The sequence below is a fragment of the Pithys albifrons genome, chromosome Z (assembly GCF_047495875.1).
Source record: "Pithys albifrons albifrons isolate INPA30051 chromosome Z, PitAlb_v1, whole genome shotgun sequence".
NCBI classification, from domain to species: Eukaryota; Metazoa; Chordata; class Aves; order Passeriformes; family Thamnophilidae; genus Pithys; species Pithys albifrons.
Genome location: NC_092497.1, coordinates 50908766 through 50929664, shown reverse-complemented (window position 1 = coordinate 50929664; position 20899 = coordinate 50908766). Strand labels below are relative to the sequence as shown.

The 20899-nt window shown below is 43.2% G+C and overlaps 1 protein-coding gene across 3 annotated transcripts in view; it reads right to left on the bottom strand.

The window, feature by feature from the left end:
* The window catches only part of ZCCHC7 (zinc finger CCHC-type containing 7), a 91784-nt gene that overhangs the window by 8696 nt on the left and 62189 nt on the right, over positions 1-20899 (bottom strand). For 2 of the 3 annotated variants that reach the window (XM_071580291.1, XM_071580294.1), the window contains exons 6-7: positions 19816-19986; positions 12051-12086 (exon numbers count right to left, since the gene is read on the bottom strand). In XM_071580291.1, coding sequence (XP_071436392.1) covers positions 12051-12086; positions 19816-19986 — 207 coding nt within the window. The remainder of the gene's footprint in view (positions 1-12050; positions 12087-19815; positions 19987-20899) is intronic. The other variant, XM_071580292.1, reaches the window with a different exon arrangement.

The window sequence follows — 20899 nt, the reverse complement described above, 5'->3', positions numbered from 1 at the left end:
ATTTTGACTTTTAATCCTCCTAAACTCAAAACAATTACAAATAAAATAATTTCTTCATGAAATTTTAATTTTTTTTCCAGCCATCTAAAACCCTTGCTCTTCCCACAGGAGTTGTGGAGGTCAGACCTGAGCATCTTCCCACAAATTACACTTTCAGTTTACTGAACGTGTTTGTGACATTCTTTCCACCCTTTTGGGCATCACCAAAAAACAGCTAAATAACCAATAAAAGGTGATCTCACTCAGCCTTTAGGACTTTTTAAAAATTATTTTTTAAGACCATGATACACATTAAATTACCAACTGATGGTTAAAATTTTGTTTTTTGATTGAGTGGTCTGGAAAACCCTTTCACAGAAGAAGGAATTTCACTCGCACGGTCTGCAACACAAGCACTGTGAAGTGGTCGTTTTCTACAGAAATAAAACATTTCTACAATGCATTTTAAACAGATGCAAATAGCATCTACAATCGACTGTGTGAAAATGTTAAAGAAAGAGACAAAAAGTACAATATTATATATTTAAAATAAATGAATGCAATCTTTTGATACTCTCACAAGCAGAGGAAGAAACCCTAAAATATTAATTCAAAAAATCTTTTCTGAGAAACACACAAAAAATCCTCAAGTTGGTAGAGAAAATGAATGTATGCGAGATAGTGAGGATAACAACAATACAATCCCTGAATGCCTCAAAATCTTCATGGTTTAAAAGGCATCCCAATTTTCTCCAAAGGTGGTGGCATCTCTCCAGCCGTCCATGGCTAATTTTACAGGGAATGCAAAACGTTATTTAAATAGGATGGCGCATTAAACTCCAACTATTCCTGATGTGGTTCTCAAAGTACAAACCTATCTCCCTTTCTATTTTAATTTTAAAGTAAGTTAGCAAACACTTCCTTCCTAATCCCTGGGGACTATCTGTATGGTGACACAAATGCAGAAATTTATGACAGTAACAAAAATGCTCCACCGAAGTAATGTGCAACATTAAGTGAAATCGTTTCCTGGAAAGATATTATAGGTATCTATATTTTATTTGCCATCTTAAACATATCTGGGTCTTTATGACCTTATTTTTAAAATGTATTTCCTTTTTACATTTCCTGGTGCAAATGGACTGCATAAATAAGCAATGTGCTATGAGGCTTCAGACTAGCCGATAAACCCTTTCAATTTTCATGCCAGCTTCTTCTTTTGTAATTCAAATCTGGCTGAAAACTGGCAGCTCTGAAAACTGAAACAAGCACTGCCACAAATACCTTGTAATGCTATCGACCTTGTCTGCCCATGCAGTGAGAAAGGGGGATGCATATGTGTCTGCAGTCATCCAGATAACACAACTCATTTTTTTGGGGGGATAACAGAAGCCGGACCCGGACCGTGCACCCAGAGCAGTCATTACCGAGCAGGCTGGAGAATAAGTCTCTTCAAAATACACGGCGCATTTAAAAACCATATACAGGGCTCAGCCACTGCTTTCATTACCAATTTTAATTTAGCTCCTTCAGTTTGCTAGCCAGATAAACTCTTTAGTGCTGTTTTTTAATCTATTTGCCACATTTTATGTTTAAGATTATAGTAATATGGGACAGGAGAAGGAATCACTTTTGGAGGAAATAAAGAAATAGATCCTCTTATCAGTGCCCATCAGAAAGTTCATTAATCAGCCGGGCTTTGTGCCCCCTAAATTGAAAGGTTAAATAATCCTCTCAGGAATATTTCTCGGCACCGCCGCCAATTGTCCGGAGAGGAGCTGCCATTCACTGGCTCCGGATCGGTGACAGGGTATTTTACCTCCGCTTGGGCCGCAGACAATGACGGACAAATGGCCTGGCTCACAAAGAACCCTTTTAGTACAAGGATGGAGAAAGGACCACAAGCTTTGAAGTGCTGGTGGAGGTGGGGAGGCCTTGGAGGAGGAGGAGGAGGAAGAGGAGGAGGAGAAGGAGGTGGAGACTCGTGCACAGGGATGCGATTATTGTGTTTGAATGTTTATTAGGGCACCGACCATACATATACACACACACACACACACACACACATTTATATATATCTGTACACACAATATATATGTATGGTCTGTAAGTGCCAGGCACAGCACCGAGCACACATGTGCCCACACTAAGCCTATGCATACTTACACATACATTCATACATTAATCTGAACACAAACATTTGCAAAGCCTGTAAAATCAGAAGATGAACAGAACTAAAGCATGGTTATATTTATTAGTTATTACACCAGGGAGCCCAACAAACCCCAAGGTTTTAGTTTTTACTGCCATTCTGGATGATTTACAGCTTCCTTTCTCCCTCTTTAACCTTCATGTCAACTGCTGATCTTCCCCTCACCATCAGATGTTAAAGGAGGAACTTCCACATTTGAAATAACTTTCTTATGGCAGTATTCTTAATAAATATTTCTTGACAAATTTTTAATAAATATTTACTTTAAAATTATTTCCTATTACAGCTAAAATTAAAGTAAACATGGAAAAAAATTGTAGTGCTGCTCGAGGACAAGATGCCAGGCAAGCAGTGCATCAGTTTGCTAAAGTGAGTTTTGGGGTATGTTCTAAATAGACAAGAATTGAGCCTTTTCTGCTTAAACTGCTGGGCTTCAGCCTGCAGCATCCTTCACCAACTGACAACTTCACACAGGCACTTCCCTTACATTACCAAGATGCCCATGTGCTAATGTTTGTGCATCTCCTGATAATTTTTTCATGTGCTCTCCATTAAAGAGTATCATATATATTCAGCATTGCCATAATTATTTGTACCTAGCTTTACAATGAATGACATTCATCCCAAATATGTCCTTGCAGAAATACTTGACAGCCTCTATACAATCACTGATAAACAAAAGCTACTCCACATCCTTCTTGCACATCTATCTATTTTTTAAAATCTTTTTCAGTTCCATAAAGTTTTCCCTTTATATGACTTGTGACTTTCTGAATAGTCTACAGCATCTAAAAATGGATCAAAGCATTTCAGATTTCTTCTCTCTCACACAATGTAAATATTCTGTTGATCAAAACTCCAGGTGAACTTTTAAGTATTTCAGTGCTACCATTTTCCCTGTCTTTCCTTCCTCATGACACCATCAGTAAATCAGAATTAATTTAACCAGGGTCTCAAACAGACAGAAACTGGGTATCTCATGCAATTTCGGTCTAATTTTAAAGGAGGAAGATTTCAGGGTTAACGCACAGTCCACAGAAACCCTCCAGAGTTCTCGCTCCTGCATGGGCTCTCACCATGGCTTTAAGTGACAAAGGAAGTTATAAAAATCCTTTGGAAACAGAACTAACTGCACAGTCAAAAAACAACACAAAAGTACTTTCTGTTGGCTGAAAGGTGAGCAGCAACTACATATGGAGGAACTGCGAGTTTGAGGGGAGGAAAAAGAACAGGGGAAAAAAAGACAAGCAGCTTTTGTACTCGACTGTGAGAAAGTCTGAATCAGGCAGTGACTGTCCCTTCCTTGTGAATTCCTCACCTGCTCTCATGTAAAAACAGCACCTCTCCTCCACCTCACACCAGGCAACACTGTACCACGGAGGCACCAAGGAGAGACCAGGGAAAGGGGTGTCCTCGGGATAGCTGTGGGTTGGGCTGCCCATCCATCACAGATGGGCTGTCTGTGCCCATTTTGTGTCTGTCTGTGCCCATTCTGTGTCTGTGCCCACTTTGTGTCTGTCTGTGCCCATTCTGTGTCTGTGCCCATTCTGTGTCTGTCTGTGCTCATTCTGTGACTGTGCCCATTCTGTGTCTGTCTGTCTGTGTCCACTTTGAGTCTGTCTGTGCCCATCTTGTGTCTGTCTGTCCCCACTTTGTGTTTGTTTCTGCCCATTCTGTGTCTGTCTGTTCCCACTTCATGTCTGTCCGTCCCCACTCCATCACGGGGTGGCTTTTGATGCCCATTCCATTACGGAGTGGGGACTGTCTGTGCCCATTTCGGAGCTGCACCCACTTCTGTTGGTGTATGTTTGTCCAACATTAACCCAAATTCAACACTGAAAAATGAGTCACAATGAGAGGTCCAACTTCATTGCCTCGTAGTCACAATTCCTGTGGGATGCCTCCCTCCCCGTGTCCCTCTGGGGGTGCCACGGTGTCTGACACTCTGTGCTCCTCACCCACCCTCCGAGGCACCTCCTGCTCACAGCCCAGCGCTGCCCACCACTCTGTAAGGACCCTCCGTTCCTTCAAATTCCCTTTGTGCCTGATTCGTCAAAATTCGAAATCAAAATCAGCATAATTCTGTCACGGGGATAGAAACTTTTCTGTACACATGACATGACCTAACAAGACGTATTAATACATTGACATGATAGACCCTCTCGGAATTAAATCAGTGAATATTTTTAGGGAACCCTAATCCGTAGATTATTAACATGATTGAGCATAACTTGAGGAAGTTACTGTCTCAGTGGCAGCAGCTCTGGGCTGCTCTGACACATGAACCACGGCAGGATAAAGCACACAATGCAAACAGACTTACTGACATTTTACATTTTTACACTTTGCAATACAAAAATGTACCAATATCCATTTTATGTTACCTATGTGCAAGTGTGATTTTTTTACATCTTAAAATGTCTGATAGATCACAGATGATTTTTGGTTTCCTATGGAATTTTGAAACCAGCTCTAAGTTGTACTAAAACTTAAAAAAGTCATCTTCATCTCAAGTTTGAAGGAGTAATAGTCAAAATATAGCAATTTTAATATGAGTATTCATTCACTGATTGCAGAAAGAGGGCATAGAAAAATTCAGATTATTTCTTAAATGTTTCTTAAATGTAACAGAACCATTTCAGCTTGAAAATTCTGTCTTCCTTATTTATATGGTTAATACTTGAAATAGTAAAAATTATTTAAATGCGTGTGTAGATGCACTTTTTCAGACTAAAGAGAGGTGAAACTTTTTTACTGAATTGCTAAAGATGAGCTCTAGATTTTAAAGAAAAGATCATCCTAATCCTTTCCTTAAAAGAACTGCAGTTGAGTATATAGAGGGGAGACATTTTAGCAGCAAACCTTCCCTGATTATCCTGTCTGATTAATTAACCACCCACCCAACAGCTTTGCTGAATCACAAAATAACCCAAACCTGCTGGTTTTGGGGTGTGCTGGGCTGGAGGGACACATGTCACCCAATATAACGTACCACACAAATGGCATCCCAGGCATGCAGGGTCAGACAGCCAGACACTTAAAATGTTAAAATAAATTGCTTTCCATCCCCTGCTCCTCTCCCTTTCCCTTTCAAAGGCAGACCTAAAGGTGTTGCTTTTGCAGCAGACCTGGTTCCTGACACCACACCAGGAGGGGTTCCCTGAGGGATGCTGCTCTCCAAGACAAATACCCAACAACGCTATTTGCAACCCCAAATACAGGGAAATGGCACCACTTGGTTCAGTTAGTCAAGCTTTCTATTGCACCCCTCCCCACTCCCAGACTGCTTCTAGAAATACATAAAAATGCCATTTTTGGTAAGATGTAACCAGTTTTTGACCCTTGATTTAAAAGCACCTTTATTTTGTTTTCTGGGGCGAGCCCCGGACAGATAAAAGCCAGAGAAAGCAGAACATTTCCCATCATGGTTATTACATGATAGGCGTAAGTGGCAAGCAAAGCCTGTACTGCTGGCAGGCCCCACATCCCACCCAAAAACTCCTGCCTGGGTCCTTGCAGGACATGGTACATAATTATATAAGGCTGCCAAAGCTACTTCTTTTCCCTGAGGTATTTTAAACACAGATTTCAAGTAAAAATTGGGAAAGAATCCTTAGCCAGTGTGCTTCTGTACTGAAATCGACAGCATGTGCTGTGAACTCATAAAATTAACATTTATCTCAGGACCTGAAACTTTGTTTTCTGGGTTGGAAAAAAAAAAAGCTATCAGACACAATACTGCCTTTTGTGAGATATGATTTTTTTGTAATAGGAAAAGATTTGGGGTTTAGGTTTCTGATTGCCTCAAAAAATATCTGAGACTTGAATGAGAACGGCAACACAGGGCAAATTACAATCAGTAGGGAAAAACAACCTTTGTGTACAGTAAAATCCCCAGGACAGCTGGGCATGGTGGGCAGTGAGTCAGGGGCACCTCTGACACTGAGAACCACGTGCACAAGGGCCAGGCTTTGACAACACAAACAGAGAGTTTAAAATCCAAATACCTGCCCATTGCTGGCCCAGCTCTGTCCTTCTCTCCTGGAGAATGGTCTGAGCTCCCCCTCAGAGGGCAGGAAATGTCCATGAACCCGAGAGCCTCTGAGCAGGTGTGGGAACACCGTCATGCTCTGCGTGTCTGTGTCACCCCAAACCTGTCAGACTCATCTTCACCCCAAATCCATACCCCTGTGAGTTCTGGGTTCACTTCCCTGTAGAATATCCTGCTGAACAGACACCGAAGCATTGACACAGGAGGGTCTGCTCTGGGGTCCCAAAATATGAGAAATATGTGGCCTATCTTAAAAATGAAGGGGCGTTTTTACCAGAGTTACCAGAAATAGCCTTAAAACACCTGGAGAGGAACTGGCCAGGTGCTAAGGCATTCCAGAGGAGTGGGCTGATCCCACAGACCCTGGCCCCGTGTCATGCCATGTCATGGCCACAGCATGGGCAGCCTGGCATTGACCTCCTCATGGAAATACTCCTAAACCCATCCCCTTCCCTCCTCTGAAAAAACACCAAAAAACACTCTCGGGAAACCAAACATACTCTCTTTCTCTCTCTCAGGCTTGTATATCTTTTGCCAGGGATGAATTATTTTAGATGTTCCCTTTCTGAAAGTCATACCTTAAAGGACAAAAATTGACTTTCCAGGACATGGCTTACATTTTACTTCAGGATAAAAGTGGCAGGCCACAAGGAAATTTAATAATGCACACAATGAAATCTGAGTGCAAAATTTGAACACAAAAGACGTATTGTCCCTTCGTGTCCTTTACACACAGGGGCCAAAACTGTCAGTTCCTGGTTCACCTTCCTTTATATAAGTGGATTAAAAGAAAGATTAACAAACTGTCAAAAAGAGAGTTAACTGATAGCTTCTGCTTGTTAAACATTCTGATGGTTCTACAGCACTGTTGGTGGCCACCTTGGCCTGGAGCTTTCACAGGGACACTGGTGAGGGCAGGGCATGGGCACGGAGAGGCACTGAGGCAGGGAGGGTTATTAAAAATGAGCAATCCCTACAGAAAGAAAACAGCCAGGCCCAGTAGGATTCGTGCTTTAACCCACACATCAACATCAAGCAACACATCAGGAAAATAAAAAACCTGCTCTGCCCATTTTAGGGACAAAATTTCTTTACTTAGTTGGTATTTACTGAAGAACTTGCAAAGTTCATTCCTGTTTCACTGTGGTTTCCACATCCTGCTCCTGGGCCAGACCAGCCACGTCCATTCCTGCACAGCACCAGCTGCCCTGACCCTGCAAACGTGGCGAGATCCTTTTTCATCCAACACCAAACACAGTGAGAAGCCCCAAGAACGTCCCCAGCGCTGCCAGGGCAGTCCGGGCTGCACTGTGGGGACTCACAGCACAAGTGCCGCTGCTGCTTGGGGCAAAACAGGTTCACTGTGCACTGAAAAGAAATAATTTCCTCTTTTTTCTCTGGGGAGTCACCTGCTGGGTGAAATGTGACTGCTGGCAGCAGCTTCCCAGGGCTGCTCGGCCAGTGGAGTGACCACAGGACGGGACTGAGGTCCCTCCCGCTATATTGGATGTGGAACCCGAGCCCATGGAGCTCCCTGAAGTCCAGCCCAGAGCCCCAGGCCACTGCACCGACAGCAGCGGGGGCAAGGGCTGTCCCCCAGGTCAGCCTGGACCTGCATTGCCCCCCGTGCCAGCCTGGACCTGCACTGGACCCCCAGCCTGGACCTGCACTGGACTCCCACACCAGCCTGGACCTGCACTGTCCCCCATGCCAGCCTGGACCTGCACTGTACCCCAAGTCAGCCTGGACCTGCACTGGACCCCCATGCCAGCCTGGACCTGCACTGCACCCCCAGGCCAGCCTGGACCTGCACTGTCCCCCGTGCCAGCCTGGACCTGCACTGGACTCCCACACCAGCCTGGACCTGCACTGTCCCCCATGCCAGCCTGGACCTGCACTGTACCCCAAGTCAGCCTGGACCTGCACTGGACCCCAGGTCAGAATGGGCCTGCACTGGACCCCCACATTGGACCTGCACTGGACCTGCTTTGCCCCTCCAGTGCCTGACCTGCTGAGGACAGAGATGCCACCAGGCACACACTGAGGTGAACACACAGCAGGTCAGACTTGGAGGGGAAATGCTGCATTTTTTTAAGAATAAACCGAAAAATGAAATGAAACAAATGAAAATCAGGGTGTCTTCTCAACTTTTTCCTGACTTTTTAAGGGTTTTTTAGGGTTTATTGTTTTAGTTTGTAGAGGAGCACTTTAACCTGGCCTCCACTCAAAATATGTAGTAAATGTCTGTACATTTATAACTGACAACAAAAAGTGAATGAGGAAGAGCCAAGTGCTCTGAGGGTGAAAATGCACTCACATCCTCAGTGCAGAGAGGGGAGGTGATGGCATGTCCTGTGGAGCACAGACTGCATTTCTCTCAGTTTTGGAGCACCTGGCATTTAGAAATGCAAACTTGTAAGCTAAACTTCCTCATAACCCAGAACAAAGAGCTTGACAAGGCCTCCAAATGCCTCCTGCCTGAAAAAACTAAACCTATTATTGACACTGCAGTCAGCTACGACCAAAACTGTTTATCCTGCATCTGCCAAAGAAGACCTTGTCCTATTATTTGATTGACAATAACCCCTTTGATAAACATAAGTGGGTAGCAAAACCAACCGATTTACTGCAAATGGATACCTACATGAAGAAAAACTTGAAGTATGTTTTGACAAATGTAATTTCCCTATATTGATACAAAAGAAATACAGACAGCAGTCACAATGAAAATGATGTGTTAAAGTTTTAAATCACCATCTTAAAGAAGTTATTAAATATTATTTTGAATCACAGTGGGAATTGGATTGGTCTGCTGACTTTGATTGAGCTTTTTTTTCAGAATAATTTTAGTTAAGAGAAGTTTAAAGAAAATAACTTCACCCACTTATAAAGCTCTGATTATCACAGAGCCCTTAGACTTAAGCTTCATTGAATACCGTATGATAATCTTTTTTCCATCAAAAGGCAAATTAAAATATTCCAGTTATAATCCCTTTTTGCCATTTCTTCTTAAGGCTCCTTGTGCTGGCACTCTGTTTTTGTTGGAGTAAGACATTTCAACTCACACAACAAATTATTCGCAATGTGCTCAAATTTGTCACCACGGCCAACGTCAACAAACGCCACCACCATCCCCGAGAGCAGAAAGGACTTGTTATTGAGTCATTGTTCGAGCCCTTGTGTGCCGTGTAGGGGCTCTGAGGAGTCAATAGATGGCAGTCCATCTCCTAGGAAAGTGCTGGAAAATGAGTAAAATAACCAAAAGCCTCACAAAAGAGAGAGGTGGAAGGCCATGTGGTTCTTCACCAGCATTCACAGTAATTAACTAAGAATACTTTATAGAATGTGAAACGTTCGGGCAACCTCTGTGATGGTCGTTTGTGAGCGATGGAAAAAAACGCTGTTTTATACAAAACCTGATGGCTGTTGATCTGCACTAAATGGATCTGTGCAAGGGACCCTCACCACCAATTCACCAAAAAGCAGTTTAAATCCTGTGGTTGTATCCACGGCTGAAGTGCAGGAAAAGCTCCCCATGGTCCCCAAGGACGGGGCAGACTCTGCGTGCGGCAACAGCACAAAAGCACTTTCGTTTTAAACTTCTCCTGCTTTTCTTTAAGATGTTATTCTGTTTGTACAGAAATATTTACTCTAAGCTAGGAAAATTGTGAACTAATTTCAAAGTGAAATACTAATATGCTCACATGAGAGTAAAAATCGTGCCTTTTTGTTACAATGCTATAAATATACGATATATATAAAATATACATTATTCTAACACAGAAATTTTGATTCTTGCCAGAATATTATTTACTTCTGTTCTGCTTTGGGTCAAAAGAGAACTTTTAAAGAGAGTGATGAAAGCAAGGACTCATACTTTTAAACAATGCAGATAAAGGAGTTTCTTTCAATTTACTTATCGTAAATATCAAGCATGTCTTTTACTATACAAATTTTTAAATTCAAGCCTTAATCTCACTGCTAATGTAACTCTTCCCATGTAAAAAATGGACGCGTGCAAAGCATTTCCTACATGTGAGAAAAGTGGATTTTTTGCAAATAAGCTGCAGTTCACTGCAAATTAAAAAAAATATTTAACAGAAGCTGAGGTCTGACTCAATCCCAATTAATCTTTGTGTGCCCATATTTGACCACATTTTAAAATGCCCTTAAAATGCATTATGAATTTCCAAATGGGTGTTTTAAATAATACACTTGTATTTGTAATCACTACATTTTCTAACAAGAGCTTTATACTAAATTTTTTAGCTTTATACTACATTAAGTGTAAACCCTGAACACTTTCACAAAATCCACAGAAATAATTTTCTATCTCAAGATATCTCTGGCCTGGTAACCACTTGGTCAGGTTTAAGCTACTCCACACTTTTTTTACAGAAATAAGTATTTTCTGAGTGTTGATGGCAACTCACTTTTTTAGGAATTTTCAATGGAAGTTGAGACTAAAATTATATTAAATATTCTATCTCCATAAAAAACAGAACACAAGATGTTGCTGTGCCAAACGTACCTATCAGATTATTAAGTTCCAAGTATCATAAACATTTCAGAAATTGTTTTTACATGCACCCTCAGGGATTATAATGAAAGACAGCATTTACCTTTTTCCTTTATCCAGTTATAAAAAAAGCAAACAAAAATATTCAGCGAATGCACCTTTTGCCCATGCCTTTTTTATAAAAAAAAGTCTTTGCCAATTCTGTTTGAAAGTAAATTCACAGGAAGGGTGAAGAATTTCCAGAGCAGATCTTTGTGTTAAAATCATTGTGCACAAAACACAAACCGGAGATTTTAAGTGCAGATTTCTCCTATTTGTTGAATTTAGAAGCAAAAAGCAGAAAAAAAGAGCATTCCACAGCCATGAACAGGTGGAGGCACAAATTATAAAGCACATCCATTCTACTGCTCCGGAGAAAAAGCCAAAGACCCAAAAAGAAAAGTAATGGAGAAACTTTTCTACTTTGTTCTGAGCAGAGAGTGGGGCTTAATTATCTGTAACAGAGAAATACATGCGAGGCCAATCTGGGGAGCGACGACAGCAAAGGATCACAGAACAACAAACCCCTGATTTTAAATGTCTTTTTATGTATGAGAATTTCAGAAAATAATATATTCAAGATCTGTGACACCAATCTACGGAATATTGACTTAACTGGTTAAATACCGTACTAAGTTTCAATATTAGCAGAATTTATAAGCATTTTGTTTTATTTTTATCTCTGTTTTACGTATGAGGAAAAACCTTAAGTAATACATTGGTACAGTTCACAAAGTTTTATTTTTTTGTTTCAGGGACTAAGGATCAACTAATGGAGGCCAAAGAAGCAGTCACAGCTGTATCCCGACCAATTATATATTATCTGCAAAAGTTTATGAGTTAATTTGCTAAAATTATGGGTTCCACTCCGAGATTGGTTTTACTCGTTTAAGAGGAAAGTTTTGTCACACAGAGTGAGTAATTACCAGCATCTGGGATATCTGAAATGGGATTATTGCTCCTGCTATGCATCCCAACTTAAAATTTAACCCTCTTTCTACGTGTAAATGTGGTCACTGAGAGGAGACAGGCAAGGCACTCATTTCATTACTACAGTACTAAAACAAAATCAGAATTCAAAGATGTTTAAAAAATAGTGACAGTGTTTCATTGCTTTCTTCAGTTCAAAAACTCTTCAGATGTTTATTATCTTCTCACAGAAGATGCTTGTCTATATTTTATGGTCAGCAGTTCACAGAGGAGTAAATAGGTTGGGTGTAGAAGAAAATAAAAAAGGTGTTTTTACTTACTGTTAGGTGATACTGCCTCCATATTTCTGGGCAAGCCTGGAAAATAAAAATATTGATCAGCTAGGAGCATGAAACAAGGTGCTTTACAGCCTGTTGGTTTTGGCATAACACAGTATCCACTGGTGTCGGTCACAGGAAAATAAGAAGCTTAACTGAAAGGGTCTGCATTTCAGCTTCAAAAACCTGGCTAGACAGTTTAATTGAATTTTACACTGGTTTAACACACTCCCTGCCATTGTCAGAAAGCCAGTAACAGTTTCTCTCTGCCCTTCTCCGAGGGGCAGAAGTTTGGGAGAGCAGAGTGCCTGGGACTGTGGGAAGCATTAATGCTGCAAAACAAACGGGCAAATTTAAATTCTACTTTTCTGACATTTTAAATTTACATAATGCTCTGGAAATTAAATCACAAGGTGCCTTCCTTTCACGTAGGAACAGAAATATTTTATCTTTTTTCTACATATCTCTTTCCTAATCAAAATATAATTGTTACATGTAATAATACTCAGCAACCTCCTGTCAGATGAGTTGTAAACAAGAACCAGAACAGATTGCCTTAATGTTTCTATTTTTACAATAGCCTGCTTGCCTTGTTTTTATTATTATTTTTTAAATTGCCAGACTCTCACATCAACTCCTAAGTTTTGGTAAAAAAAATTTTCAGAGCAGGTTTTTGAGAGTCACAGCAGTGACACAATAGATCTGAGGGACACATGAGAGACAGCAGAGGGAAATGTGGATCTTTAAACAAAATCAGAATGTGTTGGTGGACACTGAGGTCACTCTCTCAGGAGTTCTTAATGCTTTTACAAAATGTACCAAATTTCTGACACCCCCGAGCCACACACAGACACAGAAATAGTGTCACTTTCTGTCATTTCGGCACAGTTACTGCAGTGGAGGCTTTCACTTTTGTTTAGAGCATTTACTCTCTTATTAGAACAGCTCCTTAGTCATTTAAACAATTATCAATTTGCTTTACCAACCTCCATTTTCAGTATTTTAAGAAGAAGTATGAGTTATTCCATGCCTTCTCCATAATATGCTGCAACTGCAATTTCAAACGCTGCAGCCTCATGACTACTTGCAAATGAGTACTATTAACATTTCTTTACATTTTGAATAAATTTTTCGCTCACGCCTAAATTCTTGTCTTCTTTTATTCTGATGAAGTGTGTTAATTAAAAAGACCCCACGCTTTACCCAGTATTTTTCAAAATAAAATCCAAGTTTTCACCAGTCCCCCTATGGCACAAACTGTGTGTTTTTCCCTGATGTGACAGAAATTATATTATTTATTATTCATTCCACCAGTAACACAATTTTCTGCAGAAAAATCTACAATATGTTCTGTGTAATCGTTCAACATTTCTGCTCTTACACAAATACGACATGTAAATATTTGAGTTTTATATTAATGTTTCTATAAAGGAAACATGAGAAGGACATCACATTCTTCACTGAGGACCTGATGGTTTGAACACACTTGAGCTGTCTTTGAGGACAAACAAAAGGATTTTGCTCCTTCCCGAACTTACAGAATGTTCAGAGGTGCAGCACAAAAACACCCTCTAACCTGGAACCACACACTGTGCCAGAGCCCTTGGCGTCTCCCTCAGCCCTGCAGAGGCTTCAGCTGAGCCTGAGAGCTGTGCTGGTCCTGCTCAGGAGTAGCAGGCAGTTATTTATACATTAGTTCTGGATAGTTTCTGATTACCACAGTGTGCCCAGGCTAATACGGTCGAAAAATCGCAATCAACGAGTTGTCCTATACTGGCAAAATGCCACTCTGTGGAATGACCTTTACTCACACGACAGCTATTTAATAATCCTCATAATAATAAAAATTACTTTGTCCTGGAATAATCATTTGGTTGGATGTTTTTTTGCTCTGGACACAACTGACATAATTTTGAGCGAAAATCTGTAACCCAGAGTGGAAACCATAGTTGGAGAGCTCTTGCCAAAACTAGGGAGGAGACACAGCCCTGCCACCTCCGTGGTGCTGTCCAGAGGGGCGGTTTATCCCTAAGGATGCCTTAAGGGTGTAGGGAAACCAAAGGGAGACAAGGAAGGAGAAGGTGGTGAGGGAAGGTTGGCTGAGCACATCCCTTCATTAGGATGGTGACTCAGGGTAACACTGCTCACCATTACCAAGTCGGGTACAAAAGCCGATGAGGGTGACCATTAAACAATGGCTTTTTACAGGCAATGCCTCTAACCAGGAGCCCCATCACCTCTCATGAGCTCAGGGTTATTGTCTGCAGCGTCTATTGCAGAATGACAAAAAAGTATAATTACCAATTACTACCAAATACCAGCTCCTCAAATGAAGCAGGGAGGGTTTGCTAGGGAAGAGAGCACAGCAAAACACAACTGCTGCCAAACCTGTGATTTTCCTTATTTATTTAAAAGAACTTAACCGTGAACGGCCCTCATTTAAAGAAAAGCCCTTGCAGTACACAGCTATTATGGCGGCGTGATGAAGTACATTAAAATAAAATTGCATTTATTTCCTGCCCCAGCGGTCTGACCCTACTTACATGTAGCTGTACCACACAAAGGTGCCTCCTCGCAGGGCAGTGCCGGTGCCACCGCGCGGCCACGGCTCACGGGCGAGGGCACCTCTGCCCACCTGCCACCCCTCTGTGTGGGGCTCCGTGTCCACAGCTCTGTGTCCCTGTCACCATGGGCCATGGCCAGTGACCATGGATGGGCGACTGACTGTACCCATTGCCAGCCCGGCGCTGGTGCCACCACGCCAACCAGGGCCGGTGCTGCACGTTCTGACCCACACTGAGTTCTATCAGGTGCTAATTATTGTTTTATCAGAACAACAGCTTAATGCATCTGTTGTTTAATTCCCACTTCCCTATTCTCAAACGTGAACATCAAAGAAAATAAAACACTCAATCTCCGGCAGCCTCTGACAGCAGACTGGGACTCGAGTGCTCAATAGACGAGGCCCTTGCCACCAGTTCTCATATTTCCACAACAATGCACAAACACAAAACCGGCACTAAGCGGCCTTTCCTGCTTTCCGCTGCCCGACCGGGCGCCTGCCTCGCGCCGGGCCCTCGGTGGGCGCCGCGGGGCGCGGATTAGCCGGGAACACCACGCAGCAGAGGAGCAGAACCCACTACTGTATTTGGCGTATGAATAACCAAAATGCACGCGCTGACAGGAGACCGGGACGGGCCCGCGGCTCCCCGGGAGAAAATGTAGCTGTGATGAGTGACAGGGCTTTCAGGAAATATGTTCACAATCACAGACAGTGAAGGCCATGACCTAGATCGTTTAAGAGCTTGTCTTGTCAAATTATCAAAAGCTTCTTCGTCTCTGAATAAAGAGTGACATAAGTGAGTGTCAGAAAGCTGCAGGCTGACAAGCCAAGCATACAATAACAGCATGCACGTCACATACTTGCCGAACACCGCCACGGCTAGCGGCAAATCTTAATGAGAGCGCGGCTGGCCCAGGAGACTTGGGTCCCTGCTGGCACAGCTACTCATCTCGCAAAAATCCTTCAGCTCTGAGTCAGTTATGGTCTGACACGACGACTACAATTACTAAACACAACTTTTTAACAGAATCCTCTGGTGCTTTGTCAAAGCGGCGGCGGCTGCTTGGAGCTGCCCCGCCGCAAGCCACCACAATAAAACAAAAGATTTGCCAAAACACACACTTTTCATCACCTCCACATGGGAACTGCCACGGAAACACACAATGCTTCCCTTCAAAACCACTCCTGCACAAGCAGATGTCGAGACCTCTCCCCACGCTGCTGGCACAGACGGTCGCCAGCGCCAGTGCGGTGCCGGGCGGGCAGAGCTGGGGAACTGCTGGTGTTCATTCTGCCGTCGGTAACGTGGACTTGTGCTCACCCTTGGGTGGACATGGACATGCCAGAAGAGTGAAGGAGGGAGGATGGCGCTGGGGAACAAAGCAGAAAGGGCAAACCCCATGTTCTCTGGCCAGGGGTGGGCTGGGGGTCCAAGGTGACATCAGTGGGAATGGGCCACAAGGCCACAGGGACATCAGCCACGTCCCCATGGTGAGCAGTGGCACAGGTTCCAGAAGCTACAGAGGCATAATTTCCCAGGAGAGAAGAGGCCAACGGTGGCTTGCACAGCCAGGAAACGTGTCAGGACACACAGAAAAGACCTGACCGACACATCCGGCTGGCTCCCAGAAAGGAGCACTGCTGACAGGATGTTCAGGGCACTGGGAATGGGACCATCAGGCACATGTGGCTGATGGGCACTGAGCACTGCTGGCTGCCAGCTGCTGGCACTGAGCACCCACACGCTGGTTTTGCCCAGGTATACATGGACACACTGCCCTGTCTGTCTGCTCCCTGCTGCATCATCCTCTTTTAAGGAGTCCTCCTCTCTATCCTGCTGCTGGCAGGTGAGGCTGTACATGGAATACGAGGCCCACAACATCCACCAGCTGCCACCCAGCCTGCCCAATGACCCTGCAATGACCCTCCTGAGGAAACCACACAAGGCCAGGCTGCTTCCAGCAGAACTCCAGCTAAGAGGACTCTGTCCATTCTCAGTGCTATCACAGGGAAAGAGACTGACCTAACAGCTCAAAAACGTACAACTCTGTAAATGTTTTAAATAACTTTGAATGTTTTCTAACCAAAGCAGCTGAAGCACCTTCAGCTGCCTCATGTTCACTTTGGGACAAAGTGGGCTTGTGGAGAGTCACTCAGACAGACTGTGCAAAGGAGCCTGTTCTGCATCTTCTGTGTCACAGTAAAAGAGAGTGAACTTGCTGGGAAAGACAAATTACGATTTCCTGTGAGCATCCAAAGCATTTGATAATAAGTTTGGTGACAAGTAGATAGGGATACCCTTTTCACAAGGAGTCTTATGGGAAAGACAAGGGGTGATGGCTACAAGTTACTCCTGGGGAGATTCCAGCTGGACACAGCAGAAAACTTTTCACAATGAGAACAATCATCTCTCTAGGGAAGCAGTGGATTCCCCAGCATTGGACACTCTTAGGATTTGCCTGGAGAGAGTGCTGGGCCATCTTGGTCCCTTTTCAACATGGTATTGTAGGATTCTGTGATTTCTCTTCCACAAACAGCTCCCATTTCCTCTGGAACCAGAGCACCTACGCAACCCTCAGTAAGGAGACTCACAGGTCTGGTGCTGACTGTAGAGTTACCTCCTCTTGTCTCTTCCCAACCTGGCTCCTACTGACTGTCACTGTGCTGGAAGAAACAATGAGAGCTGATTCCTGACCCTTGTCTCCCATCACAGATGATTCTGAAGCAATTCACATACCCTTCCCTCTGTCACCTCCCTTCCAGGCTGAGGAGTTGTGGCTATGCTGAAGGACGCAGAAGAGAGGGACCAAAGTCATCCTGAGGTGTCCCTTACTTTCCTGATAATTCCTAACATTTCACTAAATGTTTTTTTTAACAGCTTCTGGAGGTTAAACTGATTTTTGTAGGATCATATCTCATAACTATAATCTGAGTTCTGAACAGTAATGCTCAGAACCTGTAATTTCATATGCCAAGATGGGATTATTTTGCTCAGCATTTTACTTTACATTTACTGTTGTTCTAGTTCATCTGCCACGTTATTGTGCTCTCCCTCCAATTCTTACAGTCCTAGGGCAGCTTTTCACAGCTGGCTCACAACACTGGCTCTCTTAATTCAGACTTCTCAGCAAATCTTGATGCCCCATTGTTTTCCCTTTGCCATGTCACAGTAGTATATCCCACTTTTATCCTCTTACTCCATTTCTGTTCACTTTCCTTAAAGGCTTTTGGTCAGGAACTTTGTCAAACATCTTTTGGAATCTGTAGACTATGTCAACTGGATCATGTTCATGTACATGCTTGTCAACTTGCTACTTTGAAGAATTTCAGAGAACCCCAAGAAGTGGGATTTCCTTTACAAAGGCAGCCTTGAATTCCTCCATGTATATCACGTTTATACACCCACTTCAGCATTGCTGCTGCTTTGGTTCCTGCCTGCTGGCTCAGTGTGTGTGGCTGGCAGGCCTGGACCCCCAGGGGCCCCTGGGACCCCTCCTACACACTGTCCTTGCATTTGCCACTCAGCTACCATGCAGACACCAAGCACGAGGTGTCCCACTGCCATCACCAACTGGGCCATTTCACCTCCCCATTCCTCTGCAGCTTCTGGGCAATATTACCCTGTTTTGGTAACAGGCTGGCACTCACAGGTTCGCAATCCCCACATTCTCCTCAATTTCAGGCAGCTTCCCTTGTGATCCCCTCCCAGAGAAAGCTTTTGGTGTGGAAAAGTGGTTTCTTCCACTATGGACATTCCAAATGCAAAAAAACCCTTTTAAGCCAGCAGCCACAGCCTCGTCCTGCCCTTAGTGTCTCGATCACCTGTTGGCCTCACAGGACAGATTTACTGTTGTTTTTGATTCCTTTGCCTTTGCCTTTGCCCTGCCATTCCATCCCTCTCTCTGAGGACAGGGCAGGTGAGATACTGTCCCGAGGCTCCAGCGCTCAACACACAGGCAGACTCATGCAGGAACGCACGAGAACTGCCCTCAGTTCTGACGACAAACCTTTCTGATGAAAGGTGGATCTAAATGAGCAGAAAACATTCATGCTGTGATATTCCTGATAACTTGCACAACTCAGGCAGGATTTAAATTTTCAGATGATACAGGACTCACGATTCTTTACAGAAAAGAATACCAGTTCATGAGAACTCATGTCATAAAAAGTGTAACAGAGAAAAGGTGGCAAAGAAAAGATGCTTGTGATTGCAGTTTTGTCTCTCTGACAGTCATGTTCTTGAAAGGTATTGTAGGTACAGCTAGAAGAGGAAGATCAAAGTTGAATTTCCAATATTTAAATATTGAAATATCCTAAGAAATAGCAAATGCCCAAATGTGTGGGGTGTCCTTTGCACATCCCACGTGCCACTGTCTGTGCTGAGCCTGTAACACACTCTTTGACCAAAGAGAAGAAATAAAAGCAGGAGGGAGAACTTTAGAAAGAGATTGAAGTATTTCTGAATTTAAAAAAACCCAGAGTTTAGGGGAATCACACACATGTATTTGAAAGACAAACATACAGGTCTCATCTTTAGATAAAAAATGAAGTGTGAATGTATGCTGATGTTATCACAGCTTGTCTTTTATCCTCACTTCTTTTCCTTTAATTTAAGAAAAAAAATAGCATGAAAGGGTTGACTGTTACGTATAGGACTGAATTTCTGGGACATATAGAACCATAAAAATATTACATGAGGTAAAAGCAAGCAAGAGAATAATATATTTAACCTCCCTTTAATTTTCTTCTATGATTTACTTAAGTGGATCATATCAAAACCAAAGCCTTCAAACTACTTCTCTCTAATAATATTTTAATTGATTAATATCTGATTATAGGATAAAAACATGTATCTGCAACTCTTGGAGCATCAGAGTTACTCTTTACCTCTTGCTGGCATGTTTGCAAAACACCAGGTCTACTGATTCCAACCTCCCCAGATCTTCCACTCCACAGAAACCAGGGTGTTTTTCTCCACCCCATCTACACTGAAGACTGAGTATTTACACCACTCTGGCTGCATTTTTTTCAACCATTCTCCATGAAAACATTGATAGTGTTAAGTAAAGACTGACCACAACATTTCTATACACTTATATAAACACACAGCATGTAAAATGAAAGAAACATGAAGAGACTGCTAAATCAGTGTTTAACAGCACAGAGCCAGTGCTGACTGAGCTCTGTGTCCCGGCTCACACTCACATCAGCATAGTGGCCCTTCATGTCGCAGCGGTTGCAGTGTTTGTTCCAATAGGCTCTCTCCAGGCATTCCCTGAAATAGTGCCCGGGCAAACAGCAGTTCAGGCAGAAACGTGCCGGGCAGCTGTGCTGCAGGTGGTCTCTTCCTGCACACAGGCAACAAGGGGGAACTTTCTGTGAAAAAACAAAAAAACAATCATGTGACAACATTTCAAAAGATTGAAGAAAAAAAGAGTCAAAGGAAGAAATTAAGAAACCACCTCAAGCAAGTGCCCACTGCTCTAGGACTTGCAGAGACATGTTTCACCAAGGAATCAAAGTGTTGAAAGAGCATGTATGGAGTAAAACTCAAAGATGTGACTCCACAGATTCCCTGGACCTTCTTGATCTGGACCTTGTGTTAGCAGCACTTGTGGAATGCCCTGTGCCAGTGGTCTGTGCTCAGTGAACACAGTGATGGCAGTTGTGGTGTCTGCAAACATGGATTAGTGGTGGGCTTGGCAGTGCTGGCGGAATGGTGGGACTCCATCTGTGAGGGTTTTGCATCACTGTTCTTTTTATTTCATTTACTACACTGTCTTTACCTCAATCCAGGAGACTTTCTGGCTGTCATCCTTTCAGTTCTCCCCCCCCACCACAAGGCTCTGCAAGGGAATGGCTGGGTGGGCACTCAGAGCCATCAGGGCTCAGCCACGTGACTTACACACCTCAGCACTTGGAGTAGCAGGTACAACACACAGAAAACTAATCTGAGGCCAAGCTTGTATCTCTGTAAATCCGATTCTCCCAGTGAGTGAGTGTATTTCCCACCCAGGACAAACAGGACACGGTCACTCTGTGTCCCCTCGTGGGCAGTGGCCCTGGGGATTGATGGTCTTACAGACTCTGCTGTGGGGCCTGGTAAATCGAGGCTCCTACTTGACTGCCTTTATTTCTCCACAGTGTAGAGACTGACTTTTAAACCTCTTACACCAGGACAAACCTTCTGCATATTTGGCATCTATCTGAGCTGCTTAAAATTAGCTCCAGTTTTGTCTTGTCTATGATTTTTAACATTATTCATATCATGATTCATTATACAGCTATC